General features: G+C 43.5%; 1 protein-coding gene across 1 annotated transcript; it reads right to left on the bottom strand.

Annotated features, from left to right (window-relative positions):
- Positions 1–166: 166 nt before the first annotated feature.
- On the bottom strand, positions 167–25,590 carry NUP85 (nucleoporin 85). The gene is made up of 19 exons (XM_039859713.1): positions 25,451–25,590; positions 21,688–21,781; positions 20,069–20,231; positions 17,094–17,164; positions 16,506–16,567; positions 15,427–15,496; positions 14,130–14,251; positions 11,230–11,364; positions 11,006–11,128; positions 10,677–10,808; positions 10,326–10,432; positions 4,132–4,215; positions 3,912–3,977; positions 3,561–3,712; positions 2,697–2,814; positions 2,495–2,595; positions 1,182–1,333; positions 729–830; positions 167–354 (listed from the first exon to the last, which is right to left on the bottom strand). The coding sequence occupies exons 1-19, from the start codon at positions 25,481–25,483 to the stop codon at positions 253–255; spliced, it is 1,989 nt and encodes a 662-aa protein (XP_039715647.1). The 5' UTR covers positions 25,484–25,590; the 3' UTR covers positions 167–252.

A 25,590-nucleotide genomic window follows, 5' to 3' on the forward strand; every position in this document is an offset into this window, starting at 1 on the left:
AATTACAGGCAGGAGGGCACTGCACTCACCATGATTTTGTGGGGAGGGGTGTTTTTTCTCTAAGGAGACAGGGAAGTCAGTTCCATGTCAAAGAAAACAAGTATTTTCTTAATTTTTACCTCAGGAGGTAGATAAAAACTCCCTAACTGAACCATAAGAACTTGCCTCATATTTGCAAAAGAAAATATTTATTCTTTTAAAAATTTATATACATTGCCATACAAAAATACCGTGCTGGAGCAGCTCTCAGCCTCAGGAACCTTTCAACGAGCCTTCTTTTATAATTGCCCGAGCAAGATTCCGTGCCAGAGCAAGTCTCAACATTTCCACCTTGGTGGTCTCTATGTCATCATCCTGAAAGCAGAGAGAGCCAGCATGAGGCACAGCAGGAAGGGATCCTCCTTTAAAGCTCCCAAAGGCTCTATCTAATCCAAAGGCAGATGGGCACTTAACATTCAGTAGTAGCTTCCAGCAAGTTCTCAATGTAAGAGAGTTGCATGCAAAGAACCTCTGCAACTGATTGACAGGAAAGGAAAATATAGAGACCAGAACTCTAGAATCACCTTGTTTTCTCCTAAAAAAAAGTTATGTGGCAGTTATAGGTTAAGAGGTAATTTAAGAGGCACATGAGTTTGTAAGGGACCAGTGTTTGTGGAGGGAGGTGGGGGGAGCCCGAGATAGATGGAGCCCTTTATCCACTGCGGAACCAACCCAGAAAACCAAATGACCTGGAGTTGCTGGGCATCAGGCTCTCCGTGCACTGGCCTTCCTGAGGTCAAGTCCTCCAGACATCTCATCAGCTCGTATGTTTGCTCTGCAGAAAAAATCACCTAGGGGAGAGAGGCTGCTTCACTTAGCTGCTCCCCAGCTAAGGCCTGCACTGTTGAGCCCAGGCCCAAGGTCAGAGACAGCCTTCCTTGCATGCCCTGGGAGGGCAGAGCACCCCTATTCTCAATCCCAGCCTTGGGCTGGGTATGGTCAGTAGACAAGTGCCTCGTTTCAAATTAAGTAGTTTTTCTTGTGTGGATGTTAGATTTCCAGAGTAGGTGCTATGAGTGATATGCGCACACATGCAGAGACCCGCTTGGGAGATGATGGATGTATACGCATCTGCAACAGCTACAGAATGAAGTACCTTCAAGGACAATAAAAGCAGAGAAGAAAATCATTGTAGACTCAACCTGTTTCTGTTCCAAAAGGGGTAGGGCATCTGTTAGGAGTGTCATCCAGAAAGACCGTGGGGCAATCTGAGAAGTCATCAGTGACAGGAGAAGAGAAGCACCATCAACAAAACGCTTCTCCCCGTATAATCGATGGAACTCGCGGTACTTTCCTAGAAAAGAACACTAGGTCACCTCAGGCCCTAAACAAGAGAAGTCTGATCCCAGACAGCCATTCCCCAGAGCAGGGAGATTCTTCCAGAGCTGTCTCCAAGCTCATGGACCATTGAGACCAAAAGGATTCGAAACGTGCTTTGAAGGGGCTCTAACGATCCAAACCCGGGAGAATGTAAGCATCAAAATAAACAAGAGCCATGGTGTATAAGTAATGAGTACATTACTGATGTAAATGAAAGAAGAAACGGGACAAAGGGAAAGCCTTCCATATGGTAGAATGAACTAAAACAAGGAATGACAAAATCACCAGTAATCAAAACTAGCAGGTGAAAGTTTGATGAGGAAAAAGACACTTAAATAATCCCAAAATATTTCCACAAATTATCAAAAGGAAAGTCAGTGCTACACAGGAAACCCCTGGAAGATGCCACTTTAATCAAATGATCAAAGCGAACTCCACAACAAGGGGACACAGCACTGAAAACATCACCTCAGTAGTGTTCCTGCCTCAAACAATCTAAATATGATCATGAGGAAGCATCAAATAAACCCAAATTGACATTACAAAAGAGAGCTGAACTGCAAAATGTCAAGGTTAAGAAGCACCAAGAAAGAGACACTTAAAGAGACACAACTAAATTTGTGAACCTGCACAAGATAGAAAGACATTACTAGGACAACTGGTGTAATCAGATGTGGACTGTGGATTAGATGAGAGTACTGTATCAGCAATGAATCTTCAGATTTTTATCAAAGTGCTTATATAAGAGAATGTTCTTGGGAAACACATGCTCAACTATTTATGGAGAAAGGAGAACAATGTTTCCAACTTACTTTCAAACTTCCCCAAAAACCTGATTGAATGAGAGAATGGTATAACAAATGAGGCAAAATATGAACAATGGGTAAATCTGGGTAAAGTATATATGGGAGCTCCTTATTCCTTGTTCTACTTTCACGACTTAAGTTGGAAATGACTGGAAAATAAAATGTTACTGAAAAATATGCTTGGCAGAGTCTGGCACACAGGATTCTGTGTGGCTTGGAGTTTGGGCTTAACAGAAAGGAAACACTGGGGAAGTAGAGAGCGGTCCCTCCAAACTCTACAACTGTCTATTTGTGCCAAAAGTCCAGGGACAGAGCCCAGACAGACTCACCCAGGAATGTCAGTCGGTCGCTAAGCATCATGGCTGGCCCCAGGTTGTCAATGAGATCCAAATCAGAGAAGCACCCTCGCTCGCTGTAGTCCCTGAGGAACCTGCAAGGCCCGGCCCGGCGATCAGAGCAGGCCCAGGCCCCCGTCTTCAGCCTCCCAACCTCCCAGACAGCCCCGAGGAAGCCAACGCTGGCTGAACCCACCTGTCTGACACCAGAGTGGCAAAGGCGGCATCTTTGGCTCGAATGCTCCAAGACAGGGCAGAGCCCAGGCGATTGTTGCGGATAGCTTTCATGGCTAAGATCTTACAAATGCTGCGAACTTTGGGAAAGAGAAGAGGCAAACCTTTCACCTTACAAATCACTCCAGTCCCACCTCCCCACTGGAAGTGGCCTTCCTGCCGCTCAGCCTTCCACAGACTCCCCCATAGGCTCCAATTACAGCTTGGTCAGCAGAACAGGAAACTCAACTCGGGGATTTATAAATTGTCTCCTGGCTCTGTGAACAGTGTGACCCACCCTGACGGGATGGGCTTTGTGAGCAGGTTTGATTTCAGGGGTGGCAGTAAGATTTTTATTGCTCTCCATGGGTCAGCTCCTCCATTATCTGTCGAGGTGCCCAGGATCCTACTGTTCTTTGGGTCTTGAACGCTCTATGCGAGTGCCTCTGGGAAGAATAACTTAGGTTTTTATCACTCAGCAGTGAGGGGAGAAGAAAAAGGGCAAACTTCATCACTGTTTCTTCCCTGTGCTCTTCCTGAGCCACCTCCAGTCCTACTTCCCTAGTCAGCCCGAGCTAGCAACAGCAACCCACTGGGACAGGTAAACTCACAGCTGACCCCAGCCCTGACTTCTTGGAGTGTGAGAGAAAAAGTGGGTCAGGAACCTTTTTAAAAGGCAACATGCTCAACTGCTTGCTTCTAGGACCCAAGAGATCCCTAGCTCTTTGTCCACCCCAGTAACTTTCCTGTTTTTATTTGCTTCTTTATTGGCATCCACTGCCCGGCCTCTCTCCAGTGTGGCTGGCATGGCATGAACACAAAGGGTGTGCTGAGAGGGCCAACTCACCTTGCTCAGTCATTTGCCGTTGCTCGCAAATCCGCAGCACCTTGAGGGCTTTCTGCTCGGTGCTCAGAGGGATCCGCTCAATGTGCAGCTCCAAGGAAACTCGGCCCAGTTCGGGGCAATAGTCAAAGTAATCCACTCCCAGCTGCCACAGGCTGCAAAGGTCCAAGAACAGGTGTGAGGGCCTGACGAGCCCGGGTGCTGCGCTAGGGCTCAGGCACCCTCAGACGGCCCCTCCCAGGACCCCTGTGGCCTTCAGGGAACCAAACAGGAGTGAGAATAGTCTACGTCCAAGCTGCGATGGCACCCGCATTCTGAAGAGCACCCCGCCGTCGCCCCTTGGGGCTTTCCTACCTGTGATGAGCAAACAGCCCTGAGGCATATTCCAGCAGGAGGAACTCTCTCATGTTGGATCCAAAGCTGGAATAAAACTTAACATGAAACCCAGACTCCTGGCCTGCTCCGTTCAGGGTCCCCCTCTGCAGCCCAACCTCCCTGCTAGGCTTTCAGTGCACGCCACCCTAGAGGGCCTGGGTGGTAGCAAGAAAAGGGTCGGGGTGCCACACACACTTACTAGAGGTTGTGCGACTGGAGAAGTTTGCAGTGATCCAGCAGGTCTGTCAGATGGGCCACAAACCACCAGTTGCTTAGGGCGATGCTGTCGGTTCAGACACCAAGGCAAGAAGGAAAGTCAGGGTGAGAAGCCATGGCCCACATAAGCAGGAACCCCACACATCCTCTGCTTAAAAAGGATGGGACGGCAACGAGCCAGAATCTGGAAGCACAGAAGTTTCTCCATGCTATGTGAGGACTAACAAGGGACACCCAGAAGGACATTCGACCCCCAAAGTAGCAGCCAATGATACATTATCTACGGGGAATGTCATATAGTGAGAGAAAACCCAAGGGTCCAACCAAAGAATGTGGACACGGAAAAACGTACAAGAACAGAACTAAAAAGACTGGTGTTTTCTGATGCTTGATGAAACATAGAATTCCGAGGAATATCTTCATTTGGATCTGCTGTTGATGTTTCTCATTCTATAGCTTTTGTTTAGTGTACTTTATGAATATAACTACTTACGTGTGATTTCATTTTAAAAACCATCTTGTGGGGTTTGATTCCCCGACGGGGACCCAAAAGGGGAAAATAGCCATCTTGTGTTTAGGTATCTATTAATAGTTTGCATAAAGATATTTTTTTTTCAATTACATGATTTATAATTTTACTGTATACGTAATGTGACACAGAATGAAGGTTAAAAGCCATTCTCCAAACCGCGCTTTTAATCAAAACCGAGAATCATCTGGGCCACATTTAAAAATGAAGGTTTCTAGGGCCCTCTAAAGGTGTGATTAAGTACTGGAGACCTCGGTTTGACAACCAATTGTAAAGTCTCTAGCATCATCCTGTGTGGTGTATACCAATGCAGTTAGTGAGCATGCACCATTTTGAGTTATAGTTTTCATCTGTTACTTGGTATCGGCCCTTCTGTCTGTATATAATGCTTGACTATTTTTTTTTTAATTTTGGGAGAGGGAAAAGAAACTTTAATGGTTGCTTTCTATAAGGCAAAATCAACCCCAAGTGGATAGAGCAGACTATTAAGGCAGGTTCCAGGTATAATTATACAATAATGTAAAAAATTATGCTTTCGGGATATGAAAAGGGTGAGGATGGTTCACAATGAATTATTGAATGTTTAAAATTTCTGCCTTGATCTTAAGGATATGGGTACCCAGACACTCCATCTGTTCCAGTATTCCATTATGATGAAACATCGTGTTGGCCTCCCTAACATTCATTTTTAAGATTAGATATATCTCAACTTTATTAATATCTATACCTCTAACAAAGTATTATCTATGCCAATTTTTAAAAACACCTGTATTTCTAACTACTATCCTCAAATAATACTAAGTCCTATAAATTCATCATGTGCTATACAAAGTACTATCGTGCTCAAATTTTTCAAGTGTGCTTCCTTGGTTCAGGTTGCCCTTCCGCCATGGCTTTCAGAATTTCATCATTCGGCTGTGTCATTCTTGACCCTATCCGTTTTAGACGAGAGTCCCAATATATACGCTCTCTCTATGACAGCCCCCTAAACGAACCCCGACTCAGTGGATGTTGTTGCTCTTCACTGTTCTAATTTCATCACAGGTCCTTTGTGTATCAGTAGTTTAACTGAATATTGGTTTTAGTTAACTAGACAGTGGTTTAATGGACAAAGTATTACCTACCACTGGAACTCAAGACTACTGTTTCAGTCACTTACCTCTGTGTCCCCTTCACCTATAAAATGAAAGGAATTTTACCCGCTGCCTACCTGGAATGTTTTAAGAAAATAATGGAAAAATAGATATAAATTGCTTTTAAAGGGTTTCTTTGGATAGTGCTCTATAAATATAAAAATCCGTTAAGTCTGAGCTTGAAGTTAACGCAGAACTAACTAGTCACTTACTAAACTGCTTACCAACCATGGACATGCTTGTCCATGGGAAAAGCGATGGAGATGGGTTCAAACCCAGTCCTGCTACTCAGTGACTGGCCAGTTCATTTCTTTGAACTCCCGCTTCATTGTCAAAGTGGAGGAATTATGATCATCAGCATAGTGCTTTGAGACTATGAAGGTATCTTCAGAGATTGACGTCATAAAAATTTCAAAAATAAGATTAAATCAGAAAAAATCGGTCTTAAGGAATAAAATATATAAAGGTGAGAAAGTGTAAACTGAGATATAAAAACAAGTTGCCTCCTCACATATACTGATACACACATACCCCCACCCCTCCAAGGATGAGTTCTAGATAGGAAGTCAAAGGGAGTGGTTATTTAAACAGAGAGCTGAAAGCTAAGGAACCCACCGTAGGAAGACAGGGGAAGGAGCATTTCTAAAAGAGAGGAAACAGCCAGTGTAAAGGCTCTGAGATGGAAAGCAAGCTTGTCTTATTCCCATTTCAGAATGAAGCCCATGTGACTCAAACCTTGAGCTAGGCAGAGGCCAGCTCACTTAGGGCCTTGTGATGGGAAGCCATCGGGACGGTAAGTAGGAGAGTGACCTGGTTTAAGAGTTAAAAGATTACTTGGGCTTTTCTTTGAGGATGGACAATATAGAGACACGTGACAGAGGGGAAGCCAGAGAGGAGCCACCTCTGAAAGACAATTCAGACTAACAACAATGGCGGCTGGGCCAGGGAGGGAGCTGTGGAGGGAGCGAGAAGTAGCTAGCTGTGAGATGTGTTCTGAAACGGAGGGCTTCTTGATAGACTGGTTAGTACTTAAGAGCTCAGAAAACAGTATGGACTTTGGCAAAAGGCTTTGGGTCCAGTGCCCCTTGTTAGCTGGCAGTGTGACTTTACCAGGCTTCGCTTTCCTCATCTGTAAGACAGGCATGAAATAACAGCACCTACCTCAAAGGTTTCTTGCAAAATAAAATGAAATAATCCATAAAAGCTCTTAGCCTGAGTGTTAACTGTTACCATCACCGCTTTCCACACAGATGAGTGTAGCGGCCTTAGGCCTTAGGCCTTGCCTCCCGGCTACCAGCCTTGCTGTCCTCCATTCTCTTCAGACTGCTCTTCCTCAAATACAAATTTCATGGCACTGCAAATCCTCAGTGGCTTTCCACTGTGATAAAAACTAGTAGGAATAGTATATTTGATCCTCGATAATCTGAATCCTTTCCTACCTATCAATACTTCAACCCACCTCCCACCTTAGCCTTTGGTTCTAAAGATACACTTGCAGTTCCTTAAGCAGGTAACAGGCCTATGTCCTTCCTGCCTGTGCCTTTCCCAATGCTTTTCTCTCTGCCTGAAAAGTTCAGTGTTTCACTGAACTTTTCAGAACTCAACTTAACTGTAACCTCCTTCAAGAAGCTTTTCCTGACTTTTTAATCTAATATAGGGTCCTCTCTTAAAGAGTCCCATAACATCTGGTCTAGTTTGTAAATTCCCCACAAAGAAAACTGCTATAATCTTAAAAATTGGTACAGTGTGTGGCATATAACAAATGCACAATGAACGTTGAATGAGTTGCACTTAAAAAAAAAAAGATGGGAGTATTCTGGGTGAGGGGTAATGACACCTCAGCCTCCAGAACAGCTGCTGTTACCCACACATCTGGTTATGGTTATGGTGAAACAGCTGGCAAGGTGGCTGTGGAAGACTCCAGAGGAGAGGGAGCCGCAGCATGGTCCAGTGTGTATAGCCCATGGGTGTCTCCCCAAAGGGACACACCAGCCTCCAAGGCTGCAGGGCAGCGACCACTGAAGGTGGAGATCTAATGACACAGCTCAAGGGACCGAGACTGGACAGAGTGCTGAACATGGCCACCTGGGCTCCTGGAAGATTGGGCAAGCTGAACACACAGATTTTGGATTTTCACAAATAATGGAGAATTCTGAGAGTAGCCTCTCCACAGTACGGAACAGCCTTGTCATTCAAAGATGTTTGAGGAAGGCCTAATTAACAGCTCTGGAGAGGCCTCTGCTGGGACAGAGAGATCTCTGGAGCCAGGGAGACCAGCCCCAGTGAAGGCCAGGCCCAGGGGAAACAACTCTAACCCTCCATCAGAGTGTCTGTCCTGCGCTGGGGATGCTGTCACCCCCTCGCCTCAACCCCTGTATCTTGCTTTTTAGTGGCTCTGGAGCAACCACTGTTTGTCCCTCCTTCTGCTTAGCCCAACTGTGGCCGCTGTGGACCTTCTGTAAACAGGGCGTAAGGGTCAGCACGCACTGCTACACCCTGCAGCCAAGGTTACGAAGTAGGCCAATGTTCTGGCAAGAAGATTCTGGATTAGGCACACATTAAACTGGACTTCTTAGTTTTTGAAGAAAGACCTATTTCCTTTGGGTTCAGCCTCTCTGGAAGACTTTAAGGGCACCAGGAAGCTGCCATCTTACCTAGCCCCGCATGAAGTGCGTGCTAGCTCTGTTTCCTTTTGCCAGAGAGAAAGGAACTGGCTTTTAGAGGAAGCTACAGGCCACAGGGGAGGAAATGAATCCCAGACTTCTACTTTCGTCTGTGGGAATAGCAGGCAAACGTGGTCTTTCAACAGGCTGATGAACTATGGCCTCCACAGGCCTTTACGTCTGCTCCAGGATCCCTCACTGCCCACTCTGCCCCTTCCGGTCTGGCAGAGTTGACCTCCCCTTATCGCCTCTAGAAAAGGTTCCTCTTTTTCCCCCTTTCACAGGGTAGTCATGAACCCAGCTGACATCATACCCACGGCAGCGAGGCTTCCCTCTACCATCAGCCCACTGACCCAGCTCCAGAAAGAAGTGCTCTGCTCCCCTGGGAACCAAGCTTGGGTCTAACCCGTACAAGCCACAAGAAACCCAGTGCTCACAAGACCCCAAATCAATCCTCCTTCCAATTCCTGGGATGATGTCCTGGGACTTGCTTTTCAGCACCCCTTTCAGAATGGAGTAGGAAGTAGTTTCCTGATCAGAAAAGCCCAAGCTCTAAGGCTTACAGCTAACAGAAGTGCCTCGGCCCTCTCCTGCTGCCTGGGCGGATGCCTAGACCAGGGGGCTGTGAGCCTGACCCTTCCCTTCTGTGTGACGGGAGTGAGGGTGATGCCAATGTCTGACATTTGTGAAAGCCACTCCTCCATTGGCACTTTTCTTCTACTGTCACTGAAAAGAACAGGATGCTTTCCCTTTTTATTATCTTTCCTCTCTGTTCTGCTCACATGTTTTGTTGCTAAAAATCCAGCTGTGGGTCATGAAGGAAGCCCCAGTGGAAATAACCCACTGCTGTAACGGAGAGTAGGTTTAGGAATGCCTGTTATTTCTCACACAGGCAGAGACACTGACAAAGCAACACAATGACGTGTGCGCCTTAAGTTACTCTCGCTGATCCCTCCACGCAAATGCCCCCACACCCGCCATCAGCTGCTGGAAGTCATCTTCTACCTCCAACTGACGTTCCTATATTTCATAAGTCTGTGAAGAAAATAGACACAAAACCCATTTTTCCCCTCCAAATCTAGCAGGAGGGGAACCATTCCCATTGCACAGATCTGCTAAGACTGACAGTCAAAGACAGTGAACCTGATACTTGAGCAAGGCCATCTGCTGCCATTTCCACTTTCTCCCTTCTGAGAGTCTTTGTTGCAACCCACTTGTCCAGGCTGCACAGAAGGGTAAACTCTTTGACTTATTATGCATGGAAATTTCTGGAAAGCTATCCCTTTGATTCGTTATATTTGACACTGCCTTTCCTATCTTGCTGAAGGTGCAACACAATGTTAAAATACCCTTCTGAGGAGAGAGCTAGTGTAGAATCCCCGCTCTAAACGGACCCCACAGTGTGGGAGCCCTTGGCTCATCAGTGAGGCTGCTGAGAAGTACTGTCTCTTAAGGTGGCTGCATGTCCATCAGTTCTAAGAAATAGGCTGGCTGGCCTTTTCTGAATTTTAAATATCAAGGTAATTCCCTGCAATGTTTTGAATACTTTTAAGTAAATATTTACAACATTTATAAAATTTTAAGTAAACATCCCTGAAATGGAAATTGTTAAAAGCAATGGTAGCCTTCAAGGCTCATGAAAGTCCCCAAGCTTGTCCAGAAAGAAGCCATAAGCCATCTATATGTGGCTGGGGAGGGAAGCAGGTCTATGAAAACCAGGTTAAGACACCAGCAAGGAAGAGCAGAACATTCTAGAAAAGGGCAGTGGTGACGGTTGCACAACACTGAATGTACTTAATGCCACTGAATCACACACCTAAAGACAGAATGGCGCTGGCACAGCAGGTCCTACCTGCACTCCTTGATCACCTGGTGGATGTCAAACTCAAAGGCCGCCATCAGGATGTTGTCCAGGGGTTCTGGGCTGCTCTCACCTCCCAGAAACAGGTCAAGGCTGGACTGTGGAAAGGTGGTGACCCACTCAATCCCCAGATGGAAGCGGAGATTCAAGGGGGCTGGCAGGGCTGTGTAGGGAACTCTGGAGAAGGGCAATGGGGTCCTTCAAAAAGGGCCCAAGGAAAGCCCCTCCCTATTCTCTAGGGAGGCTCAACTCAAAGAGGCCACATGCTGAACATGACCCAGCAGGGAGCAGAGGCCCAGGATTCCTGCTCCCCACCTCCAACACCACAGAGCTCAGACTCACCTGGGCATAGAAGTGCAGATCAATGGGTTTTACTGTGGGATGAGAGTATAGGAGCCGGGTCACTAGAAAATGATACCAGTTACTCAGAAGGTCTTTCTGCTCCAATAAGGCAGCTTCATCTCCTACCATGATCTGAGGAGAGAGATGTTGTCCCTTAGCTCCAGGGGAATCCCTACGACTCCCCTGATCTCAGCTAGAGCAAGTGGTCTGAAAGCTCTCTTCTTCCCAGCAGAGAGGGGGCAGCCTGGCTCAAGAGGACCGAGTTCCTGCCATCACAGCCCCTAAAGGAAGCCAGCGTGGACCCCGACCTGGACTTGCTTCCCACAGACCTTGCAGAGAGACTCCAGGTGAGGACTGGAGGCAAACGTGCTGTCCTGCAGGTGCCGCTCACATTCCTCGTGCCAGTGCTGCCACTTCAGCTCCAGCTCTGTTAGTGTCTGCGTGTTACCAGGCTAAGGGGAGACATGCCGTGAGACGCCATCACCACACAAGCCCCTTATGCTTAACGAACCTGTTCCCCATGACCCAGTAGAGCAGGGTTGCTCCCACATACGCTGAGAACGGGCATTGTCCTCATCAGGTCCCCCAGGATTCGGCACATGCCTGCAGAGGTGGGGCTGGCATCAGCTTCCTTGGAGAGCATCTGTCGGGCCTCATCCAGCCGGCCCTGCAGCACCAAGACGGTCACCTGGGGGCATACCCGAGAACATGAGCATTCATGGGAGGCCCGGAGGCGACCCTCAATCCACACTTTGGCCTCCTAGCCTTGGGGAAGCGTGATGGTTCCTTTCCTCCAGAGGCAATCTAGCCCATCCAGTCTGCTGGTTTTAACCTGTACCACACTTTTCAAACTGACATTGTAACCCATTACAGGATGTGACCAACTTTAAAAAGTAAATAAATGAAATAAAAAATAGAAAATTTCAGAGTGCATCGAATAAAGTATTGGTTCATAAACGTTTTAGTTCAAGTACATACGTACGTGCACACATGCATACACTTGGTATAAGCGCAGTGAATCCTCTTTATTCACAGGTTCCCTATGTGTAAATTTGCTCACTTGCTAAAATTTATTTGTGGAAGGATCAAAAAATTTGAGTCGCCTGATGTGCACATTCCCAGCTGAGGTGGCGCTCTACCTTCTTGTCTCAGCTCTCACACTAAATAAGTATCTTTTCGGTAATTTACTTAGTGCCAAGGTTTTTGCATTTTTTTGTGCTTTTCTGTTGGGCCCGCAAGCATAGTGCTAGAGTGCTGTCCAGTGTCCCTAAGTGCAAAGAAGGCTGTGATGTGCCATGTGGAAAAAAGTATGTGTTAAATAAGCTTCATTCAGGCATGCATTACAGTGCTGTTGGCTGAGTATAATGTTAATGAATTAACAATATATATGAAATAAGGTGTCTATAAACAGAAATATACATAAAACAGGGTTACATACTGATTAGCTAACAAAAATGTTGTGACCAGAGACTCGAAGGAACCCTGTATTTACCTTAAGAACAATGGTTCAGTGATTGCTAACTCAGTGTTCCAGGTAACTTTACAGAACATAACTATCATGAATAACGAGAACCAACGGTATATTCACACAAGTATGTATGTAAAATATACAAAGTAAATTTTTTTCTTACTGTTAAGTCACGCTCAAAAAAGACAAGGGTATACGTGCTGACAAGTCCCTATCTCTTCTCCTAGCCTGGACTCCCTTCTCTGAAGTCGACTTGTATATCCTACTGCTCAGTCAATGTCTCCACTTGGGTCTCGTAGACATCTTTAAGGAAACATGTTAACGAAAGGAAACACCCCGCTGCCTCCCTCACCAACCACGTCTTCCCACATTCTCCCATTTCTCACATGCCCAATTGCAATCCATTAGCAAATCCCACCAATCACAGCTTCTAACTGCATCCAGAATCTACTCATTCTCACCATCTCCTCTGCTCAGCTCCTACACTTGTCCAAGTCACCACCGTCTTTGCCTGCTTTATATTGCCGTGGCCTCTGGACTGGTACCTCTGCTTCTGCCCTTGCTGTTGTCAGTAGAGCAGCCAGAAGAGCCTCTGAACACCTAGTCGGATCACTACACTCCTTTGCTCAACTCCCCAATGTCCCCCTCACCCCTCTGACTCAGGTGTAAGACAGGAGCTCTTTACTATATCAATTTATATACATTTATGTCCTTTAATCATTATAACCTTATGAGTGGGTGTTATTATCTCCACCGTACAGATGAGGAAACCAAAAGCTGTAAAGTAACTCATTCACGATCCCACAGCTAGTAAGAGACAGAGCTGGGACGCTAACCCGGGCAGTTTGGCACCACAGGCCATGTTCTAACCACTGCTATACTGCCTCTCTAAAAGCCAAAGTCTGTATGACAGCCCAGGAGGTCCTCTAAGATCTGGCCCTGTGGCTCTCTGCCCTTAACTCCCCAACTCTCCCTCATGCTCACACTGCTCCTGGCTCACAGGCCTCCTTGCTGTTACTCGTCCCACTCTGTCTCTAGGACACAGGCCTTGCTGTCTGGAATACTCTTTCTCCCGTCATCTGTCCAGCCCAGCTCCCCAGCTCACCTCCTCCAGGTCTCTACTCAACCGGTCACCTTATGAGTGAGGCCTTCCCTGACTGTCCTCACTTTAACAATCCCAATTCCCTCCCTCACTTTATTTCTCTCCGTAAGCATTTCACTATTAGACATGCTACACGTTTTACTTATTTCTGTATTTCCTATCTTCCTATGCAGGACATAAGCTCCGCAAATAAGGGCAAGAACCTTTGCCTGCTTTGGTCATGGTTGTTTCCCCAGTGCCTTGTAAATAGTAGCACTCAATAAATACTCAGTAAATGAATGAGCCTCAAAATCTGAGCCCAGTACTTCCTAAGCAAAACTCTCCCCTTTTACTTGCATAGATCTTTGGGACCAAAGGCCCAGAATAGCTTCAAAGGCAACAACTCCTCATCTGAATTCCTTATTTTATAGGTTTAATCAACTTTCCATTATTTAGGTCATCTAGCAACCTCCTCCCTGTTCCCTCCCAACTGGGTCGCAGGTCAGTAGAGGAAAAATGGAAAAAAATATTGCTTTCATAGGCAGAGAATACATATACAAACACCCCGACACACATGATGACTTCCCAAGTAATCATCCAAAATGACGTGGGGATCAATCTTTTTAACAGCTTTACTAAGTTATAATAATCCATAAAGAAACCAAATTTCCCCTTTTACTGGAAAACCTACAAAGCATCACCTTTCTTACATGATAGCTTAATTTTAAACTCTCCCCGTGGATCAGGGGAAAAATGATCTAGGAGAGTCTCATAATCACGGACTCAAAGAGACAGGCCAAGTGCATGCAGGCTCCGTCGGCAACCTCAGGCCTGCCTGTGAGCACTGAGGCAAAGAGAATATGAAGTGGATGGCAGGGAGGCCTGGTCTGCATGGGGTCCTTACCAAGTTCCAGAAGCTCTCGTGTTTGCTTGGATTCTCGCTGCCCAGAACATCTGCCGACAAACTATCCACCTCACACACGTGCAGTCGGACCCAGTCAAGGAGGTGGAGGAGGAGAGGGCCAGCTGAGAGGAGAGACTCTTGTCACACATAAAAACCTCAGCTACGTGGACAAAAACTTTCCCTTTCTCATAGTACAGATAGAGAATGTAGGGCAGGCAAGCTGTGTAAGAGGTGCGTCATCCCTCTTAAGTGAGCACTCATGTGGTCCTGAATAAAGGGCTGGACTAGCACATGGACTTTCATGGAACATTTCCTCTGTGCCCGGCAGCGACACTTTTCCCTGACTCCTGGAAGGGCTGGATGTGAGACCCAGACCTCACCACTCCCGCCGCCTCCAGATTCTTCGTGACTACACAATACCCAGCAGCCATTTAGGGACTGGCACTGACTAGGTGCTCGTATGCAACAATGATAAAAAGAGTGATAGTCCTCAAAATCTACTGGAGGAGGCAGGCATACAAACGACTAATCTTAATTTCAAGTTGCTCAGTACTTTAACAGGAGGATAAACAAATAGTATGACTGCACAGAGATTATTAACACTCGTGTATGAACAGCAAACAGTAAAAAGATTAAAAGACTACAAAAAAGCCTGTAGTACCTCCACAGAGAACCCACTCAAGCCAGAATACTGTACTGACCAATTTCATTCAAGAGCAACAAAATAATTAGAAGTGGGTAGTTAATGGGCAGTGTTGTCCCAACCCGAATCACTAGTAATAGAATTCTCAAAGTGACTTTGCCTTCCACTGCCTAATACCTCCTCACACCCCTAAAACTTTTTTTTTTTTAACAGAAATTTACTGTCTTAACCTTCTGGAAGCTGGAAGTCTGACACTAACATGTTGGTACGGTGTTCCTTCTGCATGCTGTGAGGAAGAACCCATTCCAGGCCCCTCCCCTAGCTCCTCTAAAATGTCCTGCAGCTTGACCAGTCCATGATAAATATCAACGAGCACCCCTTCACACACTCGCTTAATATCTGTCTTCGTGGTATTTTTCAAGGGTCATCTGCCTAACATTTTAGGTTTCTAGAAGGCATATTAATTATTTTTGCTGTATCTGACAAAATGGCAGGCTTCTTTGGCTGTCATGCAATGCTTTCTGACAGATGTATTGATGAAAAGTGATAGAGCATTCTAGGCCAAAAAAAAAAAAAATACATTACCACATACAGGAAAGACAGAGAGGAAAGGGCGGGGGACACCTCTGATGTTGTGACAGAGTCTGTACTCACCTGGAGCTACTTCAATAAAAAGAATCTCACAAAGGTTCCAAATGAGCTCCATTGCAGACAAAATGGAGACCTAAGGAAGGAAGAAACAAAGTTTTAACTGAAAACGTTCCTGAGAGTTGACCTGAGAGCAAAGAAACAAAGTGGGGCTCGAATCACAGGACAGTCATTCATTAACTCAACATTTACTGAGTACTCTTATAGCGGGGTTTTCTACAGGGCAGCCAGTGAGAGAATTTTAGGGAGTGGGATGCAGACTTTGATTTTAATGGCTGCCATCTTAGTTAATGTGCATTAGAAAAATGTAACTAGGTTATCACACCCATGATCTTGATGATTATTATGGTTTAGAAAAAGACTTTGAGTAATAAAGGAGGAGACAATTTTTAGGAAATTATGCGGTAAATAACATTGTAAGAAATACATACAGTAAAAATTGTGAGGTTGGTAATTTGAAGGAATGAAGTTTAGTAAACAGTGTATGGAAAAGCAAACCCAATATAAGACCCCAAAACAAATCAGGACTAGACTCTGCCTTTAGGAACACAATTCCTCCTTCCCTACCATCCTTCTGTGCATATAGAATAACTTATTCATAAGGGAAACAAATGCTTTGCCGACTGCAGGGACAGAGCGTCAGTCCCAACTACCGAATTTGAACAATATCAAGATTCCACCAGAGAAAGAAAATTCTTTAAAGTCATCTTCTAGCTCCAACTAGAGTAGAACTTGTGGCTCAGTAAAAACGCTGAGTTCATGAATTGAGTAGTTTATGAGACTAAGGAGTAGTTCCAAAAGCCCAGCATTCTATCTCGGTGACACAACGTGGTTAGGATTTATATTTCCCATAAGAGCTGAAAACTCTTGCAAGTATTTATCAAGCACATCCTCATTTCAATGTGCTGGGCCTTGAAAGGGCATCGAGAAGTTCAAGACAATCCTTACTATCCCAAGGAGTTGCCTGTCTACCTGGAAAGAAGAGAAACTTCTGCAAGAAAAGTGACTGCAAAGCTACACTAGGTGGGTGCTGAGGATACAGAAAGACGGAACAATGCCAGCACAAAGGCAGCCAGTCCCCTTACCTGGCTGCTGAACTGGTGGCCACTGGCTGGATCTTTAGCAGCAACTGGATCTTTAGCAGCAACTAACAAAACAAAACATTTTAAGTGAGCAATGGAACTTTTAGTCTACTGTTATAACTCCACATACCGGGTTCTGTAGCTTGTGCCTTTATTTCTTCTAATGACCACCCATTTTCACTATAGATTTTCTAAAAAATACTTTTTTTGTTGCAGATCTATGATTCTCAAACCAAGACCCTGAAGTTACCAGCAGCGCTTTCAACTGCAACACAACACAGAGACTACCAGGTTTACAAGACTCTACCTGGCATCGGAGAATAACGTAGCTCTTGTGGTTATGGTGACTTTAAATCGCCAAGGTCAAAGAACTGGGAATGCAATTTTCAAAGATCCTTAATTTGGCCCTTTAGCCTCATACCTGTCACCTCTATATATTCTAACTTGAAAAACATACTCAAGATGATTGACAAAAAATTAAGATAGGAAAGTAAGAGTTTTGAATAGAATGTCAATCATATTTACCTTGGAGCAGTTATAACCAGATAAATATTTCAGTTACTATCACACATACACACATAAAATCCTTACTCGCAACCTGGTGCATTTCCTCCATGCATGCTCTTATGACTGATCGGTAGTTTTTACTCACTCGAACCAATCTACGAAAAACAAAATGGCAAACAAGATGAGCCTAGAACATCTTGTGGTAACATAAGGATAAAACGGGTAATAGGAGCTTGCTGAAAGACAGAAGCCAAGTTAAAGGCGTTCCTAATGGTCTAACCTAGAACAACTTGAGCAACAAAATAAAATACGACTCTTGGAATAAAATAAATATCAAGTCCATACTGATATTAACTACTGCATATGAGACTCACTGATGAACTCTAAAATTATGGTTGAAAATTTGAGGACAAATAAAATTTGCTTAGTCTTAAAGTTTCTCCTCTGAACATTTATCGGTTACAAAGGGAAAAACTAACTTTATGCTGGAGAAATCCAGGAAAAACCACATTAACCAAGTGATCAAGGTCAATCTCATCAGTAATACAATATCAACATCATGAACCCCCTGACATAACGTACTGAGAAGGACACATACCACTTGTGGTATTCTTGCTAAAAACCATAACCTTTGTCCAATCATAAGAAAACACTAGATAAACCCAAATTGAGGGATGATCTCCAAAATAATTGGTCAGAAATGTTAAGGTCTTGAAAGTGACTAAGGAGACAAAAATTAAATGCAACTCCATTTAGCTACAGAAGATAAAAAAGAACATTAGTGGAAAAATTGGTGAAATTCAAATAAAGTCTTTAGTTCATCACATTACATCAATGTTTATGTTTCTTGGTTTAAGTAACAGTAATATGGTTATGTAAGATATTAACATTAGAGAAGCTGAGGGTGCGATGCACAGAAATTATTTTGTACCTTTTTTGTAAGTCGAAAATTAGTTCAAAATAAAGCTCCAAAATAAGAGAAATGACAGAACACTCACCCGCTAGAAAACAACAGATTGTTAGTTATCAAGTTGCAGATCTTCAGCAAGAAAAACATTAGTTCTAGAGGAAGAGACCTATAGGCCACCTGTTGGCTCCATTTAAAAATGAAGAGTAGCTACATCTGCATATGGGTAATAACAGGACCAGCAGAAGGTGAAGCTATTTGCACATCTCAACCAACCTGTAGTTCCTTTCAGTCAAGGTTTAGGCTGAGATAAATAATGCACCCAGCCAAAAACAAGGTGATATGCTGGCTCCCAAGCACAAAATGGGAGTTATTAAAACATCATTGGGACATTCACACATTAATTTAGTCATTCAGCAAAGATCTTAGAGCATCTGCTGTATAGATAGATGCACAAGGAGATACAGGAACAGAGGGCCCACAGAAATAAGACAGGTCCCAATCTTCAGGGAATTACAGGACTTCTGACATGTTTTCTTCTTAGAAGTGATAACAGATTTCTCTGACTCACTAATACTTTGAACCTGAGCCTCTGAAACAAGTGATATCTCTTTCTCTCTCTCACACGCACACACTTGCACACACACACATTGACTAGGGTATTCTCCAGAAGATGGTTCATTTGCAAAATATTTATCAAGAAAGTGAAATACAGTGATATACATACCTGGTCTTCATCCTAGTCCCTGATGGAGGGCTCCTAAAACCTTTGTAAATAAATCCCTAAGTGATTAGAGCACTAGAAGCATCCTTTGTCCTAATTAGGTTATTCTGGGTGGTTCCTGGATGGGGCTGGTCGCCACAAAGAACCAAGCCATGATTAGAAACTTAAAATTTTAGCCTGGCCCCCCAATTCCCTGGAGAAGGCTGGAAATGATGATCATGCCTACATGAGGAAGCCTCCATAAAATCCCAATAGTATGTGGTTCAGAGAGCTTCCAGGTGGGCAAACACACATCTACGTGTCAAGAGGGAGACACATCCCAACTCCATGGGGAGGGACTCCTGTCGGCGAGATCCTCCCAGATCTTACCCTATGTATCTCTTCATCTGGTTGTTCATCTGTATCCTTTATCATATCTTTCAATAAACTCCTAAAGTGTTTCCCTGAGTCTTGTGAGCCCCTCTTGAAAGTTAAATCAGACCCGAGAGGGTTGTGGGAACCTCTGATTTGTACCCAAGTTGGACAGAAGTTGTGGGTTACCTGGGGACTCACTAGCCTTTAGCATCTGATGTGCTGGGCGGTCTCATGGGACTGAGCCCTTAACCTGTGGAACGTGACGAGGTAGTGTTGGAATTGAGTTAAACTGTAGGACAGCCAGTTGGTGTCACAGAATTGCTTGGTGGGAAGAGACCATACACACCTGGTGTCAGAAGTGCTCTATGTTAATACTGTGACTGTGAGTGTAAATGAGAAACACAGGAGGAGGGAAAATGTTTTTTTCCAATACAAATATCAACACTGCTCATGCCTAACCATATGAATAGATGCTGATAAAAAACTTAACACAGGTGTTTTCCAACTCCCTTGTGCTTAAGACTTACCTGGAGATTTTAGGATGCACTCCCAGAAATTTTTAATGATGACGTGGGGCCTAGAAATCTGTAGTTAACAAGTACCTGACACTGATGCAGTTAACTCATGAACAACACTTCAAACAATCCTAGTCTATAAATAGCACAATAGTTTTCTGGTTTCTTGCCCTCCCCCCCCGCAAAAAAAAGCCTTAGGAATAATTCCTCAAAAACAAAACTCATTTTTATATTAATCTCAACATCTCCCAATAGTGGGACCTCTCAGGTGCTTATTTGGCCTAAATTTTCTTCTTTGGAGAGTAAAGAGTAGGCCTATAAACAAGAAAAGCTTATCAAGCATCAAGCCAGCAAGTCAACTGACCCCATCTGCACATTCTCTGTAAGACATTTCTATATCTGACCACTCACACTGCCTAGTACAGAGGCCACAAAGTAGAACCAGGAGTCTCTTGTTTCTCCAGGAGACCCACCCATCATGCAAAAGGACAAGGATGCATTTCATTTGGCTTTTCACAATTTAGTTGTGGACTTCAGCACCTATCGGCAGCCTACTTACTGAGCTTTTCTGGATTTTCCAGTCAATTCTTCTTCAATTCTCTGGAGGCCCACAAAGATTCCATGGGATTCATTAAAGAGTTTTCTCAAGATTTGAGAGTAAACATCTACATCCTTCCGAATGAAATAGATAAAGGGGCACCCTGGCGCCATCTCTGATTTTCCTGAAACAAAACAGGAAAAAAAATTTAACATCACCATCACTTTCATAAAAGAACCCACTCTAAAATTTTAATTGAGTAATTACAACAGCTTCGTTTTTTTTGCTATGATTTCATACATTAAAAAAAATACAAATTATGATTTATCAATTATTCACACAGGAATTATTAAACATAAATGTTTATTCTCAGACTTAACTCACTAGCTTATTTTGGAACCTTCAATTCCATCAATTGAAATACATTGGGAAAAAAGTAAACTATTAGCCGATGTAAAACTCAATAAATAAGATAAACCTTCCACCAAAGTTTTATACAAACTCAAAGTAAATTTTTTTAAAATATAATTTTGTATTGCCATTACCCTAAAACAAAGAATCAAGGACTGAACTATTTCGCAACAGCGATGAAAAGGCTCTACAATAAACTATAAACCACCAACTTGTGGAAATTTCTTATATAATAGTTTCTCAAATAAGTTGTGATGATGTTCAAAGGCTTGTTTTGAATGTGATTTCAATAGATATAAAACAAATAAAAAAACTGTTTTCAACAACAGAGGACAAACTAGAAATGTTGAGCTTTCCTATTAAGTATGAAAACACACCATGTGGACATAGAGAAGTTTCTCTTCTAACCAACTGCCCCTTTGGCAGGTTCTACAGCTCAGCCAAGCATAAGAGCTTCAATACCAACATATCTGAAATATTTAGCAACATTACGGACAATTCGGAACTATAAAATCAAGAAAAACTACATAGCTTAAAAATTACGTGAATTGCATACCATATTATAATTTTACCAAAATTATAAGACTTTCATTAATTCAATCTGCTCCTTATAAAAGAGGAAAACCTCCACATTTGGATAAAGAACCTGTCAAAATCTCTTTAACATTTCTTGATACTTCTCTTGAAAAGGATAAAGCAAAATCAGATGTTAAGATTTCAGCTTTATCTTGCTACTATTGGGAGCCTAGATCAAAAGGAAAAACTTTGTGTACAATACCTGATGGAGCTTAAGAGAACAAAGCCAAGGACAGGTCATTTCACTCTCTAGCTCATTTGTGCTGTGTGTCAATAGCCTACAGAATTCAATCGAGTTCACAATAACATAAAAGTAAGGGCTACAAGATCTGCAAAGTTTCTCAATAAGGGGGCTGCTATGAAGGGAAGTGAGTCACTCTGGACAAGAGGGGGATAAAGCTTGAAGTTTTTTAAATATTACAAAGAAACCTTTAACACCAAGAAGATTATTGGTAATTTTTCTTCCTAGACTCAATATCTGCCAGGTCTCATAAATCAATGAAAATCTTAAACAGCTAAAGTTTCCAAAATGAAAATGATACATAAGTTCAACTGTATCATGCCTTAGCTAGCCAAATCTGAGAAAATAAAGGAAAACAACAACAACAAAATGTACCAAGACAGATAATCTGGAAGAAAAAAATAATAACTACCTTTTTTGTTGAAAGAGGTTTCACATACCAGCATCTCCCCTGGACCCCAATCAAAACACATTTGCTTCTTCTTGGAATTCATGCCTGGAATCAACTAGTAAAAAAAAAAAAAAAAAGGCACAAAAACTGTTACTAAAGGCTTTGCTTTCAACTGACTTGCAAGTATAATCCTAGAAATCATCAGTCATGAAAGTTATTAAGTGCTAATCTATTCACACAGCTGAGATCAGCTTGAGATCAGCTGAGTCTATGAGACCCTGAGTGAGCAAGTAGGCTTTGCTGGGCACCTAAAACTTAGCCTGCCGCTTCTTGAATGTTGATAAAAAGGAAAGCTACACCCTAATCCAGGGGTCCCCAACTCCCGGGCTGTGGACCAGTACAGGTCCCTGGCCTGTTAGGAACTGGGCCACACAGCAGGAGGTGAGCAGCAGGTGAGCCAGCAAAGCTTCATCTGTATTTGCAGCCGCTCCCCAGCGCTAGCACCACTGCCTCAGCTCCACCTCAGATCAAGCATTAGGCATTAGAATCTCATAGGAGCACCATCCCTGGTGCCAAAAAAGTTAGGGACTGCTGCCCTATTCAATTATTACATTGTAATTTAGTGATCTGTAGTTTAGAAAAAAAAGAGGTGAAATAAAGGAATTGAACTGTGTGTTACTCACTAAATACAGGGACATCAAATCCCACAGCTCTGTGCCATCTCTTTAATAGTGATATTCAATTTTTCTCTCCAGAGCTATAACCATAATATTAAGAATCAAAAAAAATAAAATAAAGAGCTCTTGATGCTCATCCTCAAAACTCATTCCACTCCCTCACTGGGACAAAGCCTTTCCCAACTGTTAGGAGTAATCCTTGATTCTTCTTTCCCTCACCACCTATGTCCTGCCTACCAGTAAAACCTGTTCTACTCCCAAATAAGCCTGAATCCAACCACTTACCACTTCTACCAGTCTAATTCAAGCCAACATTTCTCAGTGCCTGAAATGATTCTCCTATATGGTTATTACATGTCCCATAAATAGATGAAAGCTCACACAGGCAGAGGCCTCTAAGTTTCTCATTCACTGCCTAGAGGAGACCTTAGCACCAAGTTGGCACTCAATGAATATTTTTGGCAGACAATAAATTTGGCGGGCAATAGTCTTGTCTCAAGACAAGTGCATTCAGTTCTTAGCAAGGGCTAATGTAGTCATTCAACAACTAAGCAATGTCTGTTAAGCCTTTTTCTGTGCTGGGCTCTACGTACAGAACAGTGCACACTACAGTCTCTGCCCTCCAAAAGCTAGTGGTCTACCGAGGAAGACCAGTAAACAGACAGTAAGAAAAATGGAAATATGGTAAGCCAGAGGTACGCATACAAGAGGGTCTGTGTTATAAATCAGGTTCTGTTTTAGCAGACTCTTGATGGATGAGGTCAGGCCAGCAGGGAGCATACGCAACAGTACTGTAGCAAATGGGTATCCATATGTGAAAATGAACCTCACACAATAGACAAAAATTCACTAAAAATTAGTCACAGACATAAATGTAGAGCAAAATCTATAAACTTGAAAAGCACAGAAAAATCTTTGACCTTAAATTAAGCAACTATGTAAGACAGAAAAAGCATAAGCCATAAGAAAAATTTATAAATTGGACTTCATCAAAATTAAAAACTTTTGCTCTTCAAAAGATACTGTTACAAAAATGAAAAGGCAAGCCAAAGACTGGGAGAAAATATCTGCAAAACACATTTGATATCCAGACTAAAGAATTCTTATAATTCATTAATAAAAGACAACCCAGTAACAAACCAGGCAGAAGATTTTAACACACAGCAGAAGATATAGAAACGACATATAAGCATATAAAGATGCTCAATATCTTTCATCATTAGAGAAATACAAATCAAAATAATGTACCACTATATACCCACTGAAATGGAAATGGCTAAAATTAAAGACTGACCACAGGAAGAGTTAATGAGCATGTGGAACAACTGGAACTCTCACACTTTGCTAGTGTAAAAAAAAAAAAAATGGTATAACCACTTTGGAGAATTGACAGTTTGTTCTAGCTAAATATGCATCTGTCCTATAACCCAGCAATCCCACTTTTAGGTATTTATCTGACAGAAAAAACAAACAGAAAAACCCAAAAACTCTAACTTACATTTAAGAGCCCCTGAACCAAAAAAATAACACTAGTCTACAAAAACTACTCAAGATTATTCTACTCCCTACTTTGAATCTGTACTTAAATATCTTCGAATTTGCTAATTATTAACTGGCCTTCAAGTGCCCTGACAATAGGAACCAGTTGTGTGAAGACAAACACAACCACCAAAGGGTGACTTAATTGTATTCAAGATCATTCATCAGTCTCTTCAGAGTGTTTAGAGTAAGCTCAAAATGCAGACTGACAGTGAACTACAGACATGACTGAGTTTGCACCTGCAGAGTTGAGGTTCGAACTCCAGGCTATGGAATTCAACCAAAGTACTGCTCCTATGAGAGGCTGTGCCCACAAGGCCAACCAGTTTCCTACCTGGTCTCCCCAACACCAACATAGAGCTGGATTATCACAAGTTAACCATCACTACTGGGAATAAAAAGAAGCCGAGATCATCTTCATTCTATTTGTAAATGCAAGCTCATGATCATGGCTGAATATCAAAGCAGTGGCTCTCCTGGATAGCACAGGGTACTAGAGGTTCTCCCACCCAAAGATTCTTAAATAAATGAAGGAAGGAAAGTCTGAAAAAGTTCCAGTGACTCTAATATTCTAATTTTTCTTCTGGCAAACACTGACATAGCCCTTGATATTTAATATTTAAAATTTTTACACATTAAAATTTAACACTCTAGAGCAGTAAGCTTTACAGAGTTTAACAACCCACGTTAATCGCTATTTAAGATCTTATGCTTCATTTTGTCCAGTTAGCTTTGAAATGACCCCTATTTTCAGTTTTTTGTTTTATCAGATACTGCTTTACAATCTGATGGCTTTAGCTGAAAACGGTAGGCATGTCAATTTTCTAAAAAGCAAAAACACAAGGTCAGGAAACTTGCAGGTTAGCGAGGCTTATAGGTTACCAAGAGTTAAGAGGTGCAGAACAAGACTATAATGGGCAGATATTTGAGCTAGTCAGGGAGGTCACGGAAGCCTTTTCGAAGACAGAGGCTGGAGCTTGTATTTGAAAAATATGGAGAGAAGAAAAGAGCATTCCAGGCAGGGGGAACTGTAAGTATCTCGCATTTAAAAAACACTAATTTCTTTATAAACGTCATAGACAGTCACACGTGACATACTCTTCAGAACTCAAGACAAAACTGAAAGCCAACAGGGCCATAAATTTAAACAGAAATAGTTTCCCGATAGGATACGTTTAGTGAACCTTGGGCAAGCATAGCACAAGCAGAAGCCAGGTTCAGCCAGAAGAAAAAAAGCCCCAATTCTTCCGCTTGGTCCCGGCGCGCTCGTTCGAGCATTCGCCCAACAGGAAAAGCGAAGGAAGTTGGAAGGCGAGAAGACAAGGGAGAGGGACGGAGCGAGGCCTTTGGGGCCAGGTATTCGAAGTATACAGAGGAGCAGAAACCCAGCGACCACGGCGACTCGAGCACCGGCCCCTAGTTAACGGGACCTCCGGACGGCGCCAATTGAGCTGAGAGAAGAGGGCGGGGCACCTCGCGGGCGGCAGGGACGCAGACAAGCCTGCAGTGACAAGCTGACTCAATCCTTGGACCGCGAGGGCAAGCAAGACTCTCTGGGGCCCCCTTACAGTGACTGTCGGCTCCCCATCAAGCTCCTCCATAGCGCCGCGCCTCAGCCGCCTGGAACCCGCGGGGGAGCCCAGGCCCGCGACTCAGGCCTCCCGCTCCGAGCCGGCCGCGAGAGAGGACCCCGCGCGGGCGCCTCCCG

The sequence above is a fragment of the Pteropus medius genome, unplaced genomic scaffold (assembly GCF_902729225.1).
Source record: "Pteropus medius unplaced genomic scaffold, Ma_sr-lr_union100, whole genome shotgun sequence".
NCBI classification, from domain to species: Eukaryota; Metazoa; Chordata; class Mammalia; order Chiroptera; family Pteropodidae; genus Pteropus; species Pteropus medius.

Bases quoted from the DNA above. Each gene is read 5' to 3' on its own strand.
- NUP85 (XM_039859713.1), bottom strand. From the start codon at position 25,483: ATGGAGGAGCTTGATGGGGAGCCGACAGTCACT. The intron at 11,365-14,129 runs GTAAGGACCCCA...GTATGCCCCCAG, and splicing joins ACGAGAGCTTCTGGAACTTG to GTGACCGTCTTGGTGCTGCA. The intron at 2,596-2,696 runs GTGGGTTCAGCC...CGGGCCTTGCAG, and splicing joins GCCACTCTGGTGTCAGACAG to GTTCCTCAGGGACTACAGCG.